This window comes from Erythrolamprus reginae, chromosome 9 (assembly GCF_031021105.1).
Source record: "Erythrolamprus reginae isolate rEryReg1 chromosome 9, rEryReg1.hap1, whole genome shotgun sequence".
Lineage (NCBI taxonomy): Eukaryota > Metazoa > Chordata > Lepidosauria > Squamata > Dipsadidae > Erythrolamprus > Erythrolamprus reginae.
The window spans coordinates 39,601,457-39,620,765 of record NC_091958.1 but is presented as its reverse complement, the minus strand read 5'-3'; the positions used below and the strand labels follow the sequence as shown (position 1 = coordinate 39,620,765).

General features: G+C 43.0%; 1 protein-coding gene across 1 annotated transcript in view; it reads right to left on the bottom strand.

Annotated features, from left to right (window-relative positions):
- Positions 1-19,309, bottom strand: part of PKD1 (polycystin 1, transient receptor potential channel interacting) — a 125,551-nt gene that overhangs the window by 29,852 nt on the left and 76,390 nt on the right. Inside the window, 7 exon segments of the mRNA XM_070760895.1 lie at positions 1,757-1,883; positions 4,552-4,762; positions 5,887-6,030; positions 8,125-8,295; positions 13,808-14,003; positions 16,943-17,195; positions 18,161-18,326. Of these exon segments, the coding sequence (XP_070616996.1) occupies positions 1,757-1,883; positions 4,552-4,762; positions 5,887-6,030; positions 8,125-8,295; positions 13,808-14,003; positions 16,943-17,195; positions 18,161-18,326 (1,268 nt within the window).

The following is a 19,309-nucleotide window of genomic DNA, read 5'->3' as shown; positions in this document are numbered from 1 at the left end:
AATCCAATAGTTAAAAAAGAGATTCCAATACCTTGGCAGGTAACAAAATTAAACAGAGAAAAACCACCTAGAAACATAAAACACATACTTGGGGGGGGGGGGGGATACAAAAACGTCACATAGTCAACACAATGAGGTGCCCGCTTTTCTTTAGATTAAAAATGTTTGGAGAAAGTGAGACAAATCAGCTTAAGATCTTTCACAATGAAATGCTGCTACTATTGGTTTCTTGCCCTTATTTTCCAAGGCATCAAAATTGATGCAACATGGGGAATTAAACCCATTGCTATTTTTAGCCGCCAAGTTTCTTATTACATACAAAACAATGGAAAAAATATTTTTTCAATTGGAACATCGCTATTTAAAAATCTGGGAAACTGCTAAAGAAATGAACTGTTGAGTCCTTGGAGATTCCTGGAGTGTCATTAGAGTCAACAACAGAAAGGGCAAGTATGACAAGAACTTTATTCCCAGGAGATTGAAGTGTGAGCAACTCCTAAAACTAAATATATTTCAGAATTGTCTGTGAGGATTTTCAGTCATCCAGGTCCTGGTTGTCCCTTTCAAAAGGCAACTGGACTTCCTTTGTTTTTCCTTGAAGATGTTTTGCTTCTCGTCCAAGAAGCTTCATCAGCTCTGACTGAATGGTGGAGAATGGAAGGATTTAGCAAGGAATATAAATAGTTCCATTTTTCACCCTTCAGTCAGAACTGATGAAGCAGAACTGATGAGAAGAGAAACATCTTTAAGGAAAAAATCCAGTTGCCCTTTGAAAAAATACCTTTGGGGACGTCTTTAAGAGTTGGGGGGGCACTGTGGGACCCCTAAACCAGTGGTTCCCTATGTGGGGTCCATGCCCCACAGTTGGCAATTTGATTTTTAATGGGGGCAATTAAAACCTTGTTTAAAGCAAGTTAATGGCCTTTTAGGTTTCTTTCGGGTGAATAGAAACATAGAGACATAGAAGATTGACGGCAGAAAAAGACATCATGGTCCACCTAGTCTGCTCTTCTACTATTTCATGTATTTTATCTTAGGATGGATATATGTTTATCCCAGGCATCTATAAATTCAGTTACTGTGGATTTACTAACCACGTCTGCTGGAAGTTTGTTCCAAGCATCTACTACTCTTTCAGTAAAATATTTTCTCATGTTGCTTCTGATCTTTCCCCCAACTAACATCAGATTGTGCCCCCTTGTTCTTGTGTTCACTTTCCTATTAAAAACACTTCCCTCCTGAACCTTATTTAACCCTTTCACATATTTAAATATTTCGATCATGTCCCACCTTTTCCTTCTATCCTCCAGACCAATGTTTCCCAACCTTGGCAACTTGAAGATATCTGGACTTCAACTCCCAGAATTCCCCAGCCAGCATTCGCTGGCTGGGGAATTCTGGGTGTTGAAGTCCAAATATCTTCAAGTTGCCAAGGTTGGGAAACATTGCTCCAGACTATATAGATTCATTAAGTCTTTCCTGATAAGTTTTATGCTTAAGACCTTCCACCATTCTTGTAGCCCGTCTTTGGACCCATTCAATAGGAGTTCAGTTTTTGAATAGTAAGAATTATATGTCACCTGGAGGGGGGAGGCACGGGCATCAGGATTTTAGAGAAGTGGGCTGTGGCCCAAAAAAGCTTGGGAACCACTGCCTTAAACCAAACCTCTCCTGGCCCTTCTTTTGGACTTCCCAGGTAGCAGAGCTGTTCTAAAACTCCACACATGTTTTAAATGGGACTCTCTTCCATTGTTACCTTGCTCCGTGCCATCCGGAATAGGAACAGAAGTACGAGGTACACAGGATAAACCACCAAACTGGAAACCAAGCCGACCAAGACTGTCTCACCATTAACCGGGATCAGGGTAGAGATTGGCACCGGACTAAAAACAGACCAAAAAAAAAAAAGTCAATTGGAAGCTCTTTGTCTGTCTGTTAATAAGACTGCAGAAAATATAGCCAGTATTTTCATATACATGCTGTTTATTGTCCTAAACTGTTAGGAAGAAAGGAAACTTGAGCACCAGCTGCTGTTTTAGGAATCTCTCAACTTCATTATGTTGGGAGAATAAAACGGGTGGCTGAGATCAGGGGTCTGCAACCTTGGCTGGGGAACTCTCGGAGTCAAAGTCAGCCAGGCTTAAAGTTGCCAAGGTTGGAGACCTCTGGCTCAGAGGATGTGGGCTAGGCTCAGTATTTTAGAAACATATAAACATAGAAGATTGACGGCAGAGAAAGACCTCCTGGTCCATCTAGTCTGCCCTTATACTATTTCCTGCATTTTATCTTAGGATGGATCTATGTTTATCCCAGGCATCTTTAAATTCAGTTCCTGTGGATTTACCAACCACGTCTGCTGGAAGTTTGTTCCAAGCATCTACTACTCTTTCAGTCAAATAATATTTTCTCATGTTGCTTCTGATCTTTCCCCCAACTAACCTCAGACTGTGCCTCCTTGCTCTTGGGTTCACTTTCCTATTAAAAACACTTTTCTATTAAAACACTTTCCTATTAAAAACACTATTTTGGCTTTATTAACTATATGGAAAGTAATAATTTATATAGCAATACTGTTATTTAATGCTAGAAATATACTGCAGTTCCAGATATACAAACCTGGATCACCGAAACAGATTAGGGGTTGTTGGGGTTTTTGTTTTATTTTTTGAAAGAATGGACTCTGCATGGATGAAATGGAAAGATCAGTCAAATCAATACTATTCCAGGCCGCTATGCTAATGACCTGTTTAAAAATGAAGCTGCTTAATTTCTTGGCTATGGTAGGAATTTACATATTACAGGTTTGTTTTTGCATTTCTTTCTCTCGGCAGTTTCTTTCCCTTTTTATATTAAAACAATAAATTTGAAGAAGATATTTTTTTTCACATGATATAAAACAAAAAATATATATCCCAGCGGGTTTTACGCTTGGTGTCCTGCCCTGAGGTTGCACCAGTCTAGATGTAAACGTGTGGGCATCAAGACAGCAGGAATGACCTTTTGCAGGGGTGTGGGAGTGTGTGCGATGCCCAGCAGGTCAATTTTGTGTAGGCGGAAAGGAGGCACCCCGCTGCCTTTCTCTGCCCTCTTCTTCTTCCATTTTGCCCAGAAAATAAAAGAAATAAAAAACACCAAAGCTTGCAGAGAGATTTTTAGTTTCCTTCAGGATCTTGTTGAGCAGCCAAAATTTGCCACAAACAATAATCTTTAATGTAGCCATGAGGGGGGGATGGTTAAACATGGCAGAGTTATCATACTTAAATTAAGATTTATCCATTCAAATTAAGTTGTTGTAAGTCTTGCCCTGCCTTGAGCATACAGCTCTTTGCATGGGACTCAAAGGCTTGAAGACCGTACAAAAGCTTGTTCAGGGCTAGGGGGAAGCCACCACATCCCATTTGGAGCTTTTTGGCTGATGCCTGCTGCTCTTCTCCCCAGAACGGACGTCTTTCTATCCTGTCTGTGGAGATTCTCCGTCACCCAGGTAATGGTTGTCCCAAAGGTGCTTTTTATGAGAGGCAACTGGACTTCCTTCCTTCCTTCCTTCCTTCCTTCCTTCCTTCCTTCCTTCCTTCCTTCCTTCCTTCCTTCCTTCCTGTGTTTTTCCTTGAAGACATTTCACTTCTCATCCAAGAATAGAATAGAATAACAGAATTGAGAGGGACCCTGGAGGTCTTCTAGTCCAACCCCCCTGCTTCGGCAGGAAACCCTACACTACTTCAGACAGATGGTTATCCAATATCTACTTAGAAACTTCCAGTGTTGGAGCATTCACCACTTCTGGAGGCAAGTTGTTCCACGGCTTAATTGTTCTAATTGTTCTAATTGTCTCCTTAGTTCTAGGTTACTTCTCCCCTAGTTTAGTTTCCACCCATTGCTTCTTGTTCTACCTTCAGATGCTTTGGAAAATAGGTTGACTCCTTTGTGGCAACCCCTGAGATATTGGAACACTGCTATCATGTCTCCCCTGCTCCTTCTTTTCATTAAACTAGATATACCCGATTCCAGGAAACATTCTTCATATACATTTAGCCTCAGGGCCACTTTAAGACTTGTGGACTTCAACTCTCAGAATTCCTCAGCCAGCAAAGCTCAACACCTCAGCTCAGGAAAGCTGGCTGAGGAATTCTGGGGGTTGAAGTCCATAAGTCTTAGTGCCCCGGGTTTGAGACCTCTGATGTAGGCCCTGAAGGGTGTGTGTGTGCTGCAGGCATATAATTGCTGCTAATTTAGGGAAGGCTCGCCTGGACTGGCTCTGGGGCACATAAAGACCCAGAGGAGATTCATGGATGTTCTTGTGCTGTCAGCGAAGGCCGCAGTCTCCCGAGCAGCTTAAACAGGAACCATGAAGGGAGCACGAGAAAGTCACCTCGTTAGAAACCGGGGGGCTAAACTGAATTCTGAAGAAGAATTCGGAGCTGACATTTCTGGACCTTTCTCCTTCCCTCTTTCACTCCACTGTGTGCAGAGATTCTGGAAGGTTCTTCTTTCAGCGGAGGTGGGCCGAGAAGGGCCTGGCCTGTGGGAGCAGGCCTGATGCCAGGGGCTCACCTGAAGTTGGCATCTGCCACGACCCCGTACCACACGGCATTGGCGCAGAGGAAGAGGAAGATGAGGAGGCAGCAGCACGAGGCTCTCTGGACCCGGGTGAAGCGGCTGCGAGGGGGCCGGTCCCACAGCGAGAGCCAGACGTGCCCCTCAAAGAAGCCCCGCTGCAGCTCGCCAGTGAAGATCCGGAAGAAACTCCTCAGGTCTGCCTCACCTGAGGAGAAAGAGAAGCAGGTGAAACTTCCAGGGAAGCTGTAGAGCAGGAGAGGGCAACTATAGAGCATGGCTGGCTCAGGCATTCTGGGAGTTTGCCTGTCTATCCGTCCGTCCGTCCATCCGTTCATCCATCCATCCATCTATTTATCTATCATCTCTATTCTCTATATCTATCTATCATCCAGACAGACAGACAGACATCTAAACTATCAACTCTATCATCTATATCTATCTATCTATTTATTTATTTATCTGTCTGTCTGTCTATTACTATCACCTCTACCATCTACAGTAATCCCTTGTTTTTGTTTGATGTATTTAACGAATATTTGGACTTTTAAAACCCACCCTTTGCATTAAAAAGTCATTCTATAATGTTTCTCAGCTGGAACTACTACATGTGATATCCTGCCAGTTTCTGAATACAGTAGTACTGTAGAAGAATTTTATGAATTTTTAATGGATTTAAAATTTTTAATGGATTTAATGGATTTAAGCCCCCTTTGAAAACCCGGGAAGTAGTGAATCCGCAAAAGATGAACCGCAAAGTAGCGAGGGATTACCGTCTATCTATCTATCTATCTATCTATCTATCTATCTATCTATCTATCTATCTATCTATCTATCCATCCATCCATCCATCCATCCCCTTCCCTCCCATCCCCTTCCCTCCCATCCCATCCCATCCCATCCCATCCCATCCCATCCCATCCCATCCCATCCCATCCCATCCCATCCCATCCCATCCCATCCCATCCCATCCCATCCCATCCCATCCCATCCAATCTATCTATCTATCTATCTATCTATCTATCTATCTATCTATCTATCTATCTATCTATCTATCTATCTACCTAATGTACCTATGCTGCCCATCTCACTCTTACAGCTTCTTGGGGGAGGTTTACAACACGATGAAAAGTTAACCCCAAAGAATTAAAACTTAAGGAAGACCCAATGAAGACCAAAAACCAAGAGGCCAGGCAACGTGGGGGTGGGGAACCTTTCCTCTCTACAGACAGCCCCCCCCCCCCACCGTAGAGCTTCCCGACTGGGGCCAAGCAGTGGCAACCGCAGAGGCCCCAAGGGGTGTCCAGGGCTAGCTCACGCTGTCCTACTCACTGGCAACAAAGACCTCCTTCTCCACCAGGCCATCGTTCTCCAGGCTCTCCACCGACAGCCAGTCGTTCACCAAGAAGTGGTAGCTCTTGTAGGTTTGCAAGTCCCTGACGATGACATGCTGCAGAAACCAAGCTGGGCTGAGCCCTGAAAAGCGGAAGGAGAGACGGTTCAGCCAGGCCGAACGTCCGTGGAGATTCCCGGTCATCCAGGTCATGGTTGTCCCAAAGGGGCTTTTCCAGGTGGCAACTGGACTTTCTTTGGTTTTCCTTGAAGTCGAGCCAAGAAGGCTCCACACCCATTTGCACTACACAGATAAATCTCCAGGTGGCCTCAACGACCCTACAGTGGTTCTCAACCTTTCTAATGCTGGGACCCCTTAAAACAGTTCCTCATGTTGTGGTGATCCCCAACCATAAGTCTAGTGCCAATTCCCCCAATAGAGCTTGAAGCTGATTGGCAGGAAGTTCAGAGGGACACCCACACTGTAAATGCCTGATTGGTCGGATTGTAAGGCACCAGAATAGAAGGTTTAGTTCCTAACACCATGGGAAATTTATCTTTTCCCATGGCCTTAGGCGACCCTTATGAAACGGTCGTTCGATCCCCAAAGGGGTCCCGGCCCCCAGGTTGAGAACGACTGCGCTAAAAGAATGCAAACAACCAGATGTCTGCAAGGGGCATCAATCCTTCCATTCCCCACCATCCACACTGAGCTGAAGAAGCTTCTGGGATGAGAAGCAAAACGCCTTCAAAGAAAGAAGAAGAAGAAGAAGAAGAAGAAGAAGAAGAAGAAGAAGAAGAAGAAGAAGAGGAAGAGGAAGAGGAAGAGGAAGAGGAAGAGGAAGAGGAAGAGGAAGAGGAAGAGGAAGAGGAAGAAGAAGAAGAAGAAGAAGAAGAAGAAGAAGAAGAAGAAGAAGAAGAAGAAGAAGAAGAAGAAGAAGAAGAAGAAGAAAGTCCAGTTGCCTCCTGAAAAAGCACCTTTGGTTTTAGCCAGGCCATTTTCTGGGTCCCCTTCCTATCACCAGGCTTTGGGAATGGCCACTAAGAACATCTTCCTCCTCTCCTCCTCCCATCTCCCTCCCCCCCCCCCCATCCCCATGAGCAGCTTTGCAAGGTGCAAATTCTCCCTTCACCAGTCTTTATTGCTCAGGTAGTGTTAACAAGTCAGAACTATTCACCTGTTCTCTAAGGCAGGGTCTCCAACCTTGGCAACTTTTAAGAGTTGTGGACTTTTAACTCCCAGAGTTAATTAGCCAGCAAAGCTCTGGGAACTGAAGTCCACAAGTGTTAAAGCTGCCAAGGTTGGAGACCCCTGCTCTAAGGCAACCTTTCTGGCTTTGTGGACTGACAGCGGTAGTGTGTGTGTGAGAGAGAGGGGCGGTTAGGTCTGCCCAACCAGCACATGGCCTGGTTCTGATCAGGCCCCAGCCCAGTACCTGCTCTAAGGGTCACTTGAACAATGCAATAAGCAGTATATAAATCCCAGCGGGCCGGTTAGGTCCCACAGAGTCGGCCTTCTCCAGACAATGTCGTTTGGCAGGACCTAGGGGAAGAGCCTTCTCTGTGGCAGCCCCAGCCCTCTGGAATCAGCTCCCCCCAGAGATTCGCATTGCCCCCACCCTCCTCACCTTTCGTAAGAGTCTCAAGACTCACTGATGTCGCCAGGCTTGGGGCAATTAGATCTAGACCCCCTGGCCCATAAATGTGATGTATGGCTGCGACTGAATTGTTTGATTGATTTTAATATACTGGGATTTTAGCTTACATACTTTTTTAATTAATTAGATTTGTTTTGTATTCACTGTTTTGTATTGTATCCTGTGAGCTGCCCCGAATCTTTGGAGAGGGGCGGCATACAAATCTCAATAATAATAATAATAATAATAATAATAATAATAATAATAATAATAATAAATGTAATAATAAGTACATAAATAAATTCTGGGCTTCAACTTATGGAAAGAGCCAAAGGGGAAAGAGTCACTCCAATCGCTGGATGTGCCCAATAGGCTTGGTTAAAAAGAGGGGGCCAAAGGCCAGTGTGCTGTGGGAAACCCAGCCATTTCTCAGGAGGTTGTGTGAACCAGGTCAAAGTGTTAAGTGGACTCCTTTGGGCACCGTATGACACCCACCGCATGACTTTTGACCAATGATTCCTTACCCTTGACTTCATCTTGAACCCTACATTCTATACTCCAGCTGCCCAGCTAACCTCAACACCCTGTTGCCTTTATTAACCTTTATTGTCGTGCCAGATCCGGATCTTCCACACGCTGCCCAGGTTCCGCTCAGTGGCCATCTGGAAGATGTCAAGGCTGTTGCGGCGAAAGGCATTCTCATCATCCAGATGTCTGTGCCCGGATTTGCTATCCATCCCATACAAAGTGATTCCCACGTGGGCTGTGGTCCCTGGAGAAGGAAGGAATGAAGGAAGGAAGGGATGGAGGGAGGGAGGGAGGGAAGGCGGGAGGGAGGGAGGAAGGAAGGAAGGAGGAAAAAAGGAAGGAAGGAGGAAGGAAAGAGGGAGGGAGGAGGGAGGGAAGGAGGAAGGAAGGAGGAAAAAAGGAAGGAAGGAGGAAGGAAGAGGGAGGGAGGGGGGGAGGGAGGGAGGGAGGGAGGGAGGGAGGGAGGGAGGGAGGGAGGGAGGAAGGAAGGAAGGAAGGAAGGAAGGAAGGAAGGAAGGAAGGAAGGAAGGAAGGAAGGAAGGAAGGAAGGAAGGAAGGAAGGAAGGAAGGAAGGAAGGAAGGAAGACTTAAATTGCAATTCTCTAAGTCAGGGATCTCCAAACTCAGTCACTTTAAGATTTGTGGACTTCAAATCCCAGAATTCCCCTGATGGCTGGGTAATTCTGGGAGTTGAAGTCCACAAATCTTAAAGTGACCGAATTTGGATACCCCTGTTCTAAGTACCTCCTCAAGAGCTTTACCAGAGCACCTGGCTGCCAGTCAAGACTCCCCATAACTTGCAAAGCTCACACAGCTAGTGCTGTAGCTGAGTATTACACAGAAACCATTTGCTCATGAGATTTTCTCCTTGGATGTCACAAGGGAATAATAAGCAAGGGTTTAGTTTTAAAAAAAACCAAATCTTACATCTTTTTTTAAAAAAATTAAAAGACAGAAAAATAAGAGCTTACATCAGCCCCAAATGCTGTTGACAGATGTAAGATGGCAAACCTTTTAATGTTTTTCTTCTGCCAACCCGAAATCTAAAGTCAATAGAAAGTCTCATTTCCCATTACAACAGCTGTTGGCAGCTGTATTCAGGGGAAAAACAAGCCATTCCACAGCTATGGGACAATCACTGCAGAACGTTACAAAACTATGAATAAGCTTTCGGATTTTCCAGACAAGCTGGTGTGAAGCAAATTCTAGACTGCATTAACAGAGGAATAGAATCAGGATCGTGCGAAGTATTAGTACTGCTTTATAAAGCCTTAGTAAGACCACATTTGGAATTCTGCACCCAGTTTTGGTTACCACATTATTAAAATGTTGTTGAGAGTTTGGAAAGTTTGCAGAGAAGAGCAACTAAGATTATTAAAGGTCTAGAGACTAAGACACAGGAAGAACGGTTGCAGGAACTGAATATGGCTAGGCTGGAGAAAAGAAGGACCAGGGGAGACATGATAGCAGCATTCCAGTATTTGAGGGGATGCCACAAAACAAATTATTCCCCAAAGCACCAGAGGGCAGGACAAGAAACAATGGATGGAAACTAACCAAAGAGAGAAGCAAACATGGAATTAAGGAGTAACAGTAAGAACAATTGACCAGAAGTTGTGGGTTTTCCATCACTGAAGGCTTTTTAGAAGAGGTTGGACAACCATTTGTCAGGAATGATATAGTACAAGGCAGTGGGGGCAAACCTATGGCACGAGTGCCAAAGGTGGCACGTGGAGCCATATCTGCTGGCATCCAAGCTGTTGCCCTAGCTCAGCTCCAACGTTCATGTGTGTGCCAGCCATCTGATTTTTGGCTCGCACATAGGCTCAGGGAGGGTGTTTTTGGCTCCCAGAGATCCTCCGGCATTTTTACCCTCCCTGCGATCCAGGGAAGCCTTTGGAGCCTGGGGAGGGTGAAATACGAGCCTACTGGCCCCACCAGAAGATGGGAAACAGGCCGTTCCTGGCCTTCAGAGGGCCTCGGGGAGGGGGGAAGCTGTTTTTGCCCGCCCCAGGCATTAAATTATCGGTGTAGGCACTCACGCTTATGCGTTAATGCATGCACACGCTCTTTCGGGGGGAAAAGCTTCACCATCACTCGTATAGGGTCTTCTGTTTGAGCAGCGGGTTGGACTAAAAGACCTCTAAGGTCCCTTCCAATTCTGTTATTTTGTTATTTTATTACATTTTGGCCTGATGGTCTTGTCTCAAAGCCCGTTGGGACACTTGGACACCATGACAACTAGACAGAAGAACAGTTTTTTCCCAAATGCCATCACTCTACTAAATAAATAATTCCCTCAACACTGTCAAACTTTTTAGTAAGTCTGTACTTCTATTCCTCCAAGTTTTTTCTCATCATTCCTTTCAGCCTTTTCCTCCCACTTAGGACTGTATGACTGTAACTTGTTGCTTGTATCCTTAAATTTTTTATTAATATTGATTGTTTCTTCATTGCTTATTTGACCCCTATGACAATCATTGTGTTGTACCTCATGATTCTTGACAAATGTATCTTTTCTTTTATGTACACTGAGCGCATATGCACCAAAGACAAATTCCTTGTGTGTCCAATCACAGTTGGCCAATAAAGAATTCTATTCTATTCTATTCTATTCTATCCTATTCTATCCTATCCCATCTTATTCTTGACAAATGTATCTTTTCTTTTATGTACACTGAGAGCATATGCACCAAGACAAATTCCTTGTGTGCCCAATCACACTTGGCCAATAAAATAATTCTATTCTATTCTATTCTATTCTATTCTATTCTATTAGGAAAAAAAGATGGTGTAGGGATTACTCCCCAGGAAGCTTGCTCCTGAGCAAAAATTACTTGCCAGACAATTCAGGGAGTTTGAGGCTATTGTTCTTTTTTTACTTTGGCAAATATAGGAATCTATTTTTCTATGGGGCACTTCCTTTGCAGGATCAGATTGCAGGGACATTGGCACAGCAACTGCCTCATGTGTGTGTGAGCCTGGGACTGTTGCCTCTCCAAACAGGAGCGCCGGATCCAATAGTCACTATCTTGCCAATGTTCTAATGGGAGGGAATATTTGTTCTGGAGGTTTCCCCACAGAGAATGCCTGTGTTCCTTAACAGCTGCCAGATGTTCTCCATTCTGCCCTTGCTCAGTGGACTCTGGGATATAGAGCTACAGGGGGGAGGGACGTTTTCACTCCGCTGCCCTTCAGATACATTAAGATCAGTGGTGGGTTGTTACCGGTTCACCCCAGTTTGGGTGAAGCAGTGGTGGCAGCAGCAGGAGAGTCCACCCACATAGAAACATAGAAGATTGACAGCAGAAAAAGATCTCATGGTCCATCTAGAATAGAATAGAATAGAATAGAATGGAATGGAATAGAATGGAATAGAATAGAATTCTTTACTGGCCAAGTGTGATTGGACACACAAGGAATTTGCCTTGGCGCATATGCTCTCAATGTACATAAAAGAAAATACAGATTTGTCAAGAATCATGTGGTACAACACATAATGATTGCCAGAGGGATCAAATAAGCAATCTAATTTGCCCTTATACTTTTTCCTGTCTTTTATCTTAGGATGGATATATGTTTATCCTAGGCATGTTTAAATTCAGTTAGTGTAGATTTACCAACCATGTCTGCTGGAAGTTTGTTCCAAGCATCTACTACTCTTTCAGTCAAATAATATTATCTCACGTTACTTCTGATCTTTCCCCCAACTAACCTCAGATTGGGACCCCTTGTTCTTGGGTTCACTTTCCTATTAAAAACACTTCCCCCCTGAACACTATTTAACCCTTTAACATATTTAAATGTTTCGATCATGTCCTCCCTTTTCCTTCTGTCCTCCAGACTACACAGATTGAGTTCATGAAGTCTTTCCTGATAAGCTTTATGCTTAAGACCTTCCACCATTTTTGAAGCCTGTCTTTGGACCCGTTCAATTTGATCGATCTCTTTTTGTAGGTGAGGTCTCCAGAACTGGACACAGTATTATTCCAAATGTGGTCTCACCAGCACTCTATACAGCGGGATCACAATCTCCCTCTTCTTGCTTGTTATGCCTCTAGCTATGCAGCCAAGCATTCTACTTACTTCCCCTACTGCCTGACTGCACTGTTCATCCATTTTGAGACTGTCGGAAATCCCTACCCCTAAACCCTTCTATTCTGAAGTTTTTGCTAACACAGAACTGCCCACCGGCTCAGATGTCATCACGGATGATCTGCGCATGCGCATAAGCTTCTACACATGCACAGAAGCGGCACATGTGCTTCTCTGAACTGGTAGCAAAGGTAAATTAAACCCATTACTGATTATGATTGCAGCTATAGCTTTCTCTAGACAGTCCAGGTCAAAGTTGAGGATTGGCCCTTTATATGGCACAAAACCTAGAGGGCATAATCTCAAGCAGGACTCAGTTACCGCAACCAAAAGTAATTATTTCACACAATATTCTCTGAGTTCTTCTTCCACAAGATTTGTTAAGGCGGAGAGAGTAAAGATTTAGCAACAAAACTATTTCCAGTTTTGACAAACGTTTTGGAACCACCCAGAGTTTCTGGGAATTGAGCGGCAGTATTATTGCTCATTTATCCCCCAATTCATTCAGATGGAATCCGTCTCAGTCGTCAGCAAGGAAGTGGCTCTTTGCACCAATCACTTAGCAGGTTTACAAAACCACCTCCTAAATCCTTATCAGTCTCTGGTTGGACATCCGGGTTAGAGCAGTGGTGTTGCAAAAACGCAAAATAAAAATCAAAAGACTTTGGTTTGGTCCATTGCTACCACATGACCTCACTGTCCATGTCCTTGCAACCCTTCTGAGAGAGCGGTGGTTCCCAAACTTGGCAACTTGAAGACTTGTGGACTTTAACTCCCAGAATTCTCCAGCCAGCATAGCATAGCACAGCACAGTTGGCTGGAGGATTCTGGGAGTTGAAGTCTACAAGTCTTAAAGTTGCCACGTTTGGGGACCACTGTGATAAAGCATGACCTGCAGCTGAGAAAAAGGGAGACGGTTCGGGAATAAATGGAAGGAATGCGCTCCCACTGGGATTTTAGGATTTTATTTGGGGTTGGCCAGGTAAAAAAAGAGACAGGGATTCAATCCTGCAGACAGTAGCATCATCTTGCCCCTGCAGCTGCCCCACTTCATATGTCCCAGCAGCCTCCCAAACAGTATCAGGTTCCTATCAGAACGGGGGGGGAGAGGGGGGAGAGAGGGGGGAGAGAGAGACACATCACACTGGTAGCGGAAGTGAGTAGCAGGCAGGCAGGCGCATCGGAGCGAGATTTGGCGCCTGTGCATGTGCAGGAAGCAAAATCTCACGGGAGGACGTGTGCACATGTGAGATGTTGCCAATTTTCTCACTTCCGTGCATGCGCAGAAGCGGGAAAAAATCACTGAAATCTTGCATGCCCGCACATCTACTTGCAAGCTTTGTTTCCTGCGCATGCGCAGTTGCTAAATCTTGCTCCAATGCATGCGCCCACGGGTCACCTGGAGCTGCGCACGCATCAGCACCGGTAGTGGCGGTAGGTTGCAATTTTTTGCTTGAGTTTTCCCATATTATTAATAGAGGAGTCGTGAATTGGCAAAGTGCTCTGGGGTTTTAAGAAAAAGACAGCCCTGCCTGCAAGAGGTGAGCAGAGAAGAGGGCTCCGGGGAACATCCTCCCCATAATATGGGGATGGATCCAGCCTCATTCCCAAGGAGGGCTCGTCTGCATCTCTCAAAGCCTAACCAAGTGGTTGATACTCACCTGACCCCTTGCCCCAGCCTGTCTTCACCAAGATTTCGTATCTGTACAGCCCGTTCTTCCCACAGAAAGGGATCGACCCCACACGACCGATGTCGATCAGGTCCAACTTGTGCACAATCACAGCAGCCATGGAGTAGGTCACCAGACAGACAGCGCAAGTCAGCAGAACGATGTAGTTGAGCCCGGGGCCTGGAGGCTGGAGGGGAAGGCAGTCAGTGTACATTTGGGAGAACTTCCTGCTGCTTACCAGGTCGACGTTCAGCCGGTGCTTAAATCCACATTTCAGATGAATTTGGGCAGTAACTGATCTGAGTACATCTCCCCAGGAACCCATATACACTGCTCAAAAAAATAAAGGGAAGACTTAAACAACACAATATAACTCCAAGTAAATCAAACTTCTGTGAAACCAAACTGTCCACTTAGAAAGCAACACTGGTTGACAATCCATTTCGCCTGCTGTTGTGCACATTCAGCTTTGTACAGAACAAAGGATTCAATGAGGATATTTCACTCATTCACATCTAGGATGTGTTCTTTGAGTGTTCCCTTTAGTTTTTTGAGAAGTATATATTACCACCATTAAAAAAACCAAAAGCAGGACCAATTTAATTGCACTGTATACTATTGTACCGTTGAAATACTTTCAGGATGTCCAATCAGGTAGTTAATTTCCGCCCAATTGATAATCTCTCTCTCTCTCTCTCTCTCTCTCTCTCTCTCTCTCTCTCTCTCTCTCTGTGGGTGGGTGGGTGTGCACGCACACACTCCATGTTCATACTATCAATTGGGGGAAATAAATACTACTTGATTGGACATCCTGAAAATATTCGAAGGGTAAAACAATCATTCTGGCTACTCCTGGGGAACTAATCAAATTTGCAAATGATACTAAGTTGGCAAGAACAGCTAACACCCCAGAGAACAGGCTTAAAATCCAGATGGATCTTGACAGACTTCAACAGTGGGGGGCCCTTTCTAAGAAAATGAAATTCAATGCAGAAAAAAATAAAGCCCTACACTTAGGTAAGAAATACCAAAAATACATACTGCTCAAAAAAATAAAGGGCACACTCAAATAGCACATCCTAGATCTGAATGAATGAAATAATCTCATTGAATACTTTGTTCTATACAAAGTTGAATGTGCACAACAGCAGGTGAAATTGATTGTCAATCAGGATTGGTTCCTAAGTGGACAGTTTGATTTCACAGAAGTCTGATTTACCTGGAGATATTGTGTTGTTTAAGTCTTCCCTTTATTTTTTTGAGCAGTGTACATATCAATTGGGTGAAACCACACTCAATAGTAGTGACCGCGAGGAGGATCTTGGAGTCTTAGTAGACAACCAGCTAAGCATGAGCCAATGCTTGCCTATTATGCATGCAATGATTAAATTGAACGGCATTACATAAAACCAAGCATCTCTCCAATGGGGATTTTACACTCTGACGACAGATAACATGATTTGGGATGAGTGGTATAGATGGTTAGAAAATAGGTAAAGGAGATACAGATTAGTAATGATTCACTTTAAGTATAAATATGAAAGTAAGGAGTTTGCAAGAAAATGCACCACAAAATAAGATAAACAATCTATTGAACTCAAAAAGAACTATTATTTTTTTGTTAATTTTTAGAGAAAAAAAGGTACACTGGAAATATGGACACTATATGTAAAAAATATGTTTGCTTGATATAAATATTAAGGAGAGATAAACTAGAAATGTATCGAAAAAAGTGGGATGTTTGTCCACAAACTGGAATATAAATACTCTTTAAATGTAAAATTTTAATAAAAACTATTTAAAATAAATAAATAAGTAAATAAAATGTTTGTAACTTTGCTTTACAAAGGAAAATTCAATGTACCCTAATTTGACATTAAAATGTTGGAAATGTGGCTATAAAAATGGGACCTATCATGAGTGGTGGATCTGTCCAGTGATACAAAACCTATGGTACAAAATAAGAATATGGTTAGAAGAAATAACTAAACAAAAAATTAGAAAGAAACCAGAAGCATTCCTGCTCGGGATATTAGATCAAAACATAGAAAAACAATACCATTATATTTTATTACACATTCTCAAAGCAGTAAGAATCATGCTGGCACAATACTGGAAACAAAAATGTTATAATTAAAAAGATTTTGGATTGCACAGAACTATATAAATTGACGAGATTTAATGAAAGAGAAAGATGAAAGAGAAAAAAGATTTGGAATATTATAAAACATGGAATTTATTGTATGAGTGGCTTGAAGAAGGAAATAAAATAAAATATTAATTGTTAGAATATTGTTATTAAGATTGTAAGGACAAATGAATATAATCCTTTATTATATTAATATTTAGAAATATATATTAAGCAATGGTGTTATAATTAACAACTCTAGAGATGTATTGATTACAATGATAGTCGAAATAGGTAAAAATAGTAAATAAGTGTAAAGTATTAGTCGATATACGTCCCGTAAAATAACCTCAGAGGTATAAATGTACAGTATGTATATATGTTTTGTTTTTGGTTTGTATTTTATAATGTCTTATTTGTTTGTTTTTTCTTTTATTTTTTAAAGTTTAGAAAAGAATAAAAAATATTTTTTTTAAAAAATGTTTGCAACTTTGCTTTACAAAGGAAAATTCAAGAGCAAAACAAAAATAAGCATATTCTAATAGAAATATCTAAAATAAAACAATTTATTTGAAAAACAATTCAATTTCTGTTTTTTTCACATGGATGCAAAGGACTGTACATTAAAGCAGGACCATTTGGGCTGTAAAAGCTAGCCAATCCAAATGAAGGGCAAAGGTTTTTTTTTGAAAAATAAAGAAATTGAAAAGGCAGCTTCCTGAAATGAAAGACTGCCTCTTGTGATCAAGACAGATGGTTGGCGTATGACGTGACCAAATGGAGAAATTTCACCTTTCCCTTTGTGGATGTGTTGCCCATTCCACAGGAAACAGCTTTTAAGGAAGGATCGGACCCATCCGCCAACTTTCATGCAAGAGGAGAAGTGAGCTTCTTTGACCCAAAAACAACAACAGCCACCGCCAAGGTACAACAAATTAAAAACAGAAGCAGCCCGTAACACCAACAGCATCCATCAAAAGCTCCATGGCTTAACTCACTGGCTTTATGAACTGCACAGAATGCGAGGGGACGAAGAGGCTGGCCCCGAAAGCAGTCAGGTGCTGGGTTAAGCACACGGCCTTCTCCGGAGTGGCCCCCTCCAAGGGAGCCATGCCTTCCGTCTTCCAACGGGCCTCTTCTGGGTTGAAATACTGGCACAGGGAGCCGTACAGGCCCAGAGTCACTTCCACGGGGGACCACATGAAATGGTTGGTGATGTTCAAGTGATGGTCCCTCATTGTGTCTGCAATCCTAAATCAGAGAGGGAAGAAGATGTCACCTGGGAGGGGCAGGAGGTCACTGGTCCTGCTGGTGCCCGTGCGCATCCACTTATCATCCAGCAGGCCAGCCAAAGAAACATAGAAGATTGACGGCAGAAATAGACCTCCTGGTCCATCTAGTCTGCCCTTATACTATTTCCTGTATTTCATTTTAGGATGGATATGTGTTTGTCCCAGGCATGTTTAAATTCAGTTCCTGTGGATTTACCAACCACGTCTGCTGGAAGTTTGTTCCAAGCATCTACTACTCTTTCAGTCAAATATTTTCTCATGTTACTTCTGATCTTTCCCCCAACTAACCTCAGATTGTGCCCCCTTGTTCATGTGTTTACTTTCCTATTAAAAACACTTCCCTCCTGAACCTTATTTAACCCTTTAACATGTTTAAATGTTTTGATCATGTCCCCCCTTTCCCTTCTGTCCTCCAGACTATACAGATTGAGTTCATGAAGTCTTTCCTGATACATTTTATGCTTAAGACCTTCCACCATTCTTGTAGCATGGCTTTGGACCTGTTCAATTTTATCAATATCTTTTTGTAGGTGAGGTCTCCAGAACTGGACACAGTATTATTCCAAATGGAGTCCCAGCAGCGCTCTATAAAGCGGGATCACAGTCTCCCTCTTCCTGCTTGTGATACCTCTAGCTATGCAGCCAAGCATTCTACTTGCTTTCCCTACCGCCTGACCGCACTGTTCACCCATTTTGAGACTGTCAGAAATCATGACCCCTAAATCCTTCTCTTCTGAAGTTTTCACTAACTTCAGAAGAGAAGTTACTTACTAACACAGACCTGCCATAGTGGGCAGAAAGCTTCCTTTCCCGCCATTTGGCCATCGGTGATGTCACAGAACTAGAAAAATGCACCCACACAGGTGGCGCCCCTCCCCACTTCCTCCCCGGGAACCAGATCTTCTCCCTTTGGCCCCCACTCACCCCGGGGGAACAAAAATGGTGTAGCGCCGTGGGTCACCCTGCGGCCCCTCCTTCAAGTCCTCAAGAGAGATCTCCTTGGCGGCCGTGCAGTTGCGCTCTCCGGATTCAGGGGAGTGGAAGAGACAGACGGCCAGAAACGGCTCCTTTTCCTGGGAGACGTAACGATCTGGTAGAGAGGAGACACCGGTCGGTTCCAGCTAAGAGGCTCCCCAGGCTATTCAGACTTTGTGAAACCAGGGAAGCAGAGAGTGGCTCAAGCAGGGTCTGCTCCCTGGGAGACGCTCTCCTTGGAGGAGACATTCTGGAACTCTTAAAGAGGGCTGCCTTCCTTCCTTTCTTTCTTTCCTCCCTCCCTCCCTCTTTTTTTCATTGATATCAAGACTGAATTGATGATGGTTTAGGGATTTGTTTATATGTAAAAGAATATTAGAAGAATAGATTATTTGTTCTATTTTAAGAGAAAGTGATAACTTACTAAAATTGCTGATATCTGTTGTGGTGAAGGAGGATATGATAACTTTATCAATTTCTCTTCTTTTTCTTTTCTTTTCATCTATATCTATCTATCTATCTATCTATCTATCTATCCATTCTCTTCTTTTTCTTTTCATCTGTCTATCTGTCTGTCTCTGTTTGTCTGTCTATCTATCTGTCTATCAAGAAGATATTATTTGTTGTATTTTAAGAGAAAGTGATAAGTTACTAAAATTGCTGATATTTGTTGTGGTGAAGGAGGATATGATAACTTTATTCATTTCTTTTCTTTTTCTTTTCTTTTGATCTATCTCTATCTATCTATCTATCTATCTATCTAATATATCTAACTATCATCTATCAATCAACTATCTATCTATCTATCTATCTATCTATCCATCCATCCATCCATCTATCTATCATCTATCTTCTGCATCTTCGATTTTTACTTTTTATTCTTTTACAATACTTTTATTTGGTTTTTATTGTTGCAAATTATAGTTTCTAATAAAATTATTATTAAAAACAAAGAGCAGCCTCAAGGTTGTGCAAGCTACGACGTTCATCTTCCTCAGAGATCTCTGGAACACGCTCTTCCTGGCCCTGAGCACTCCATCACCCTCTGATTCTGTGCTTAATTGAGCTCTTGAAGAAGGATCGAGGTGCTCGACCCAA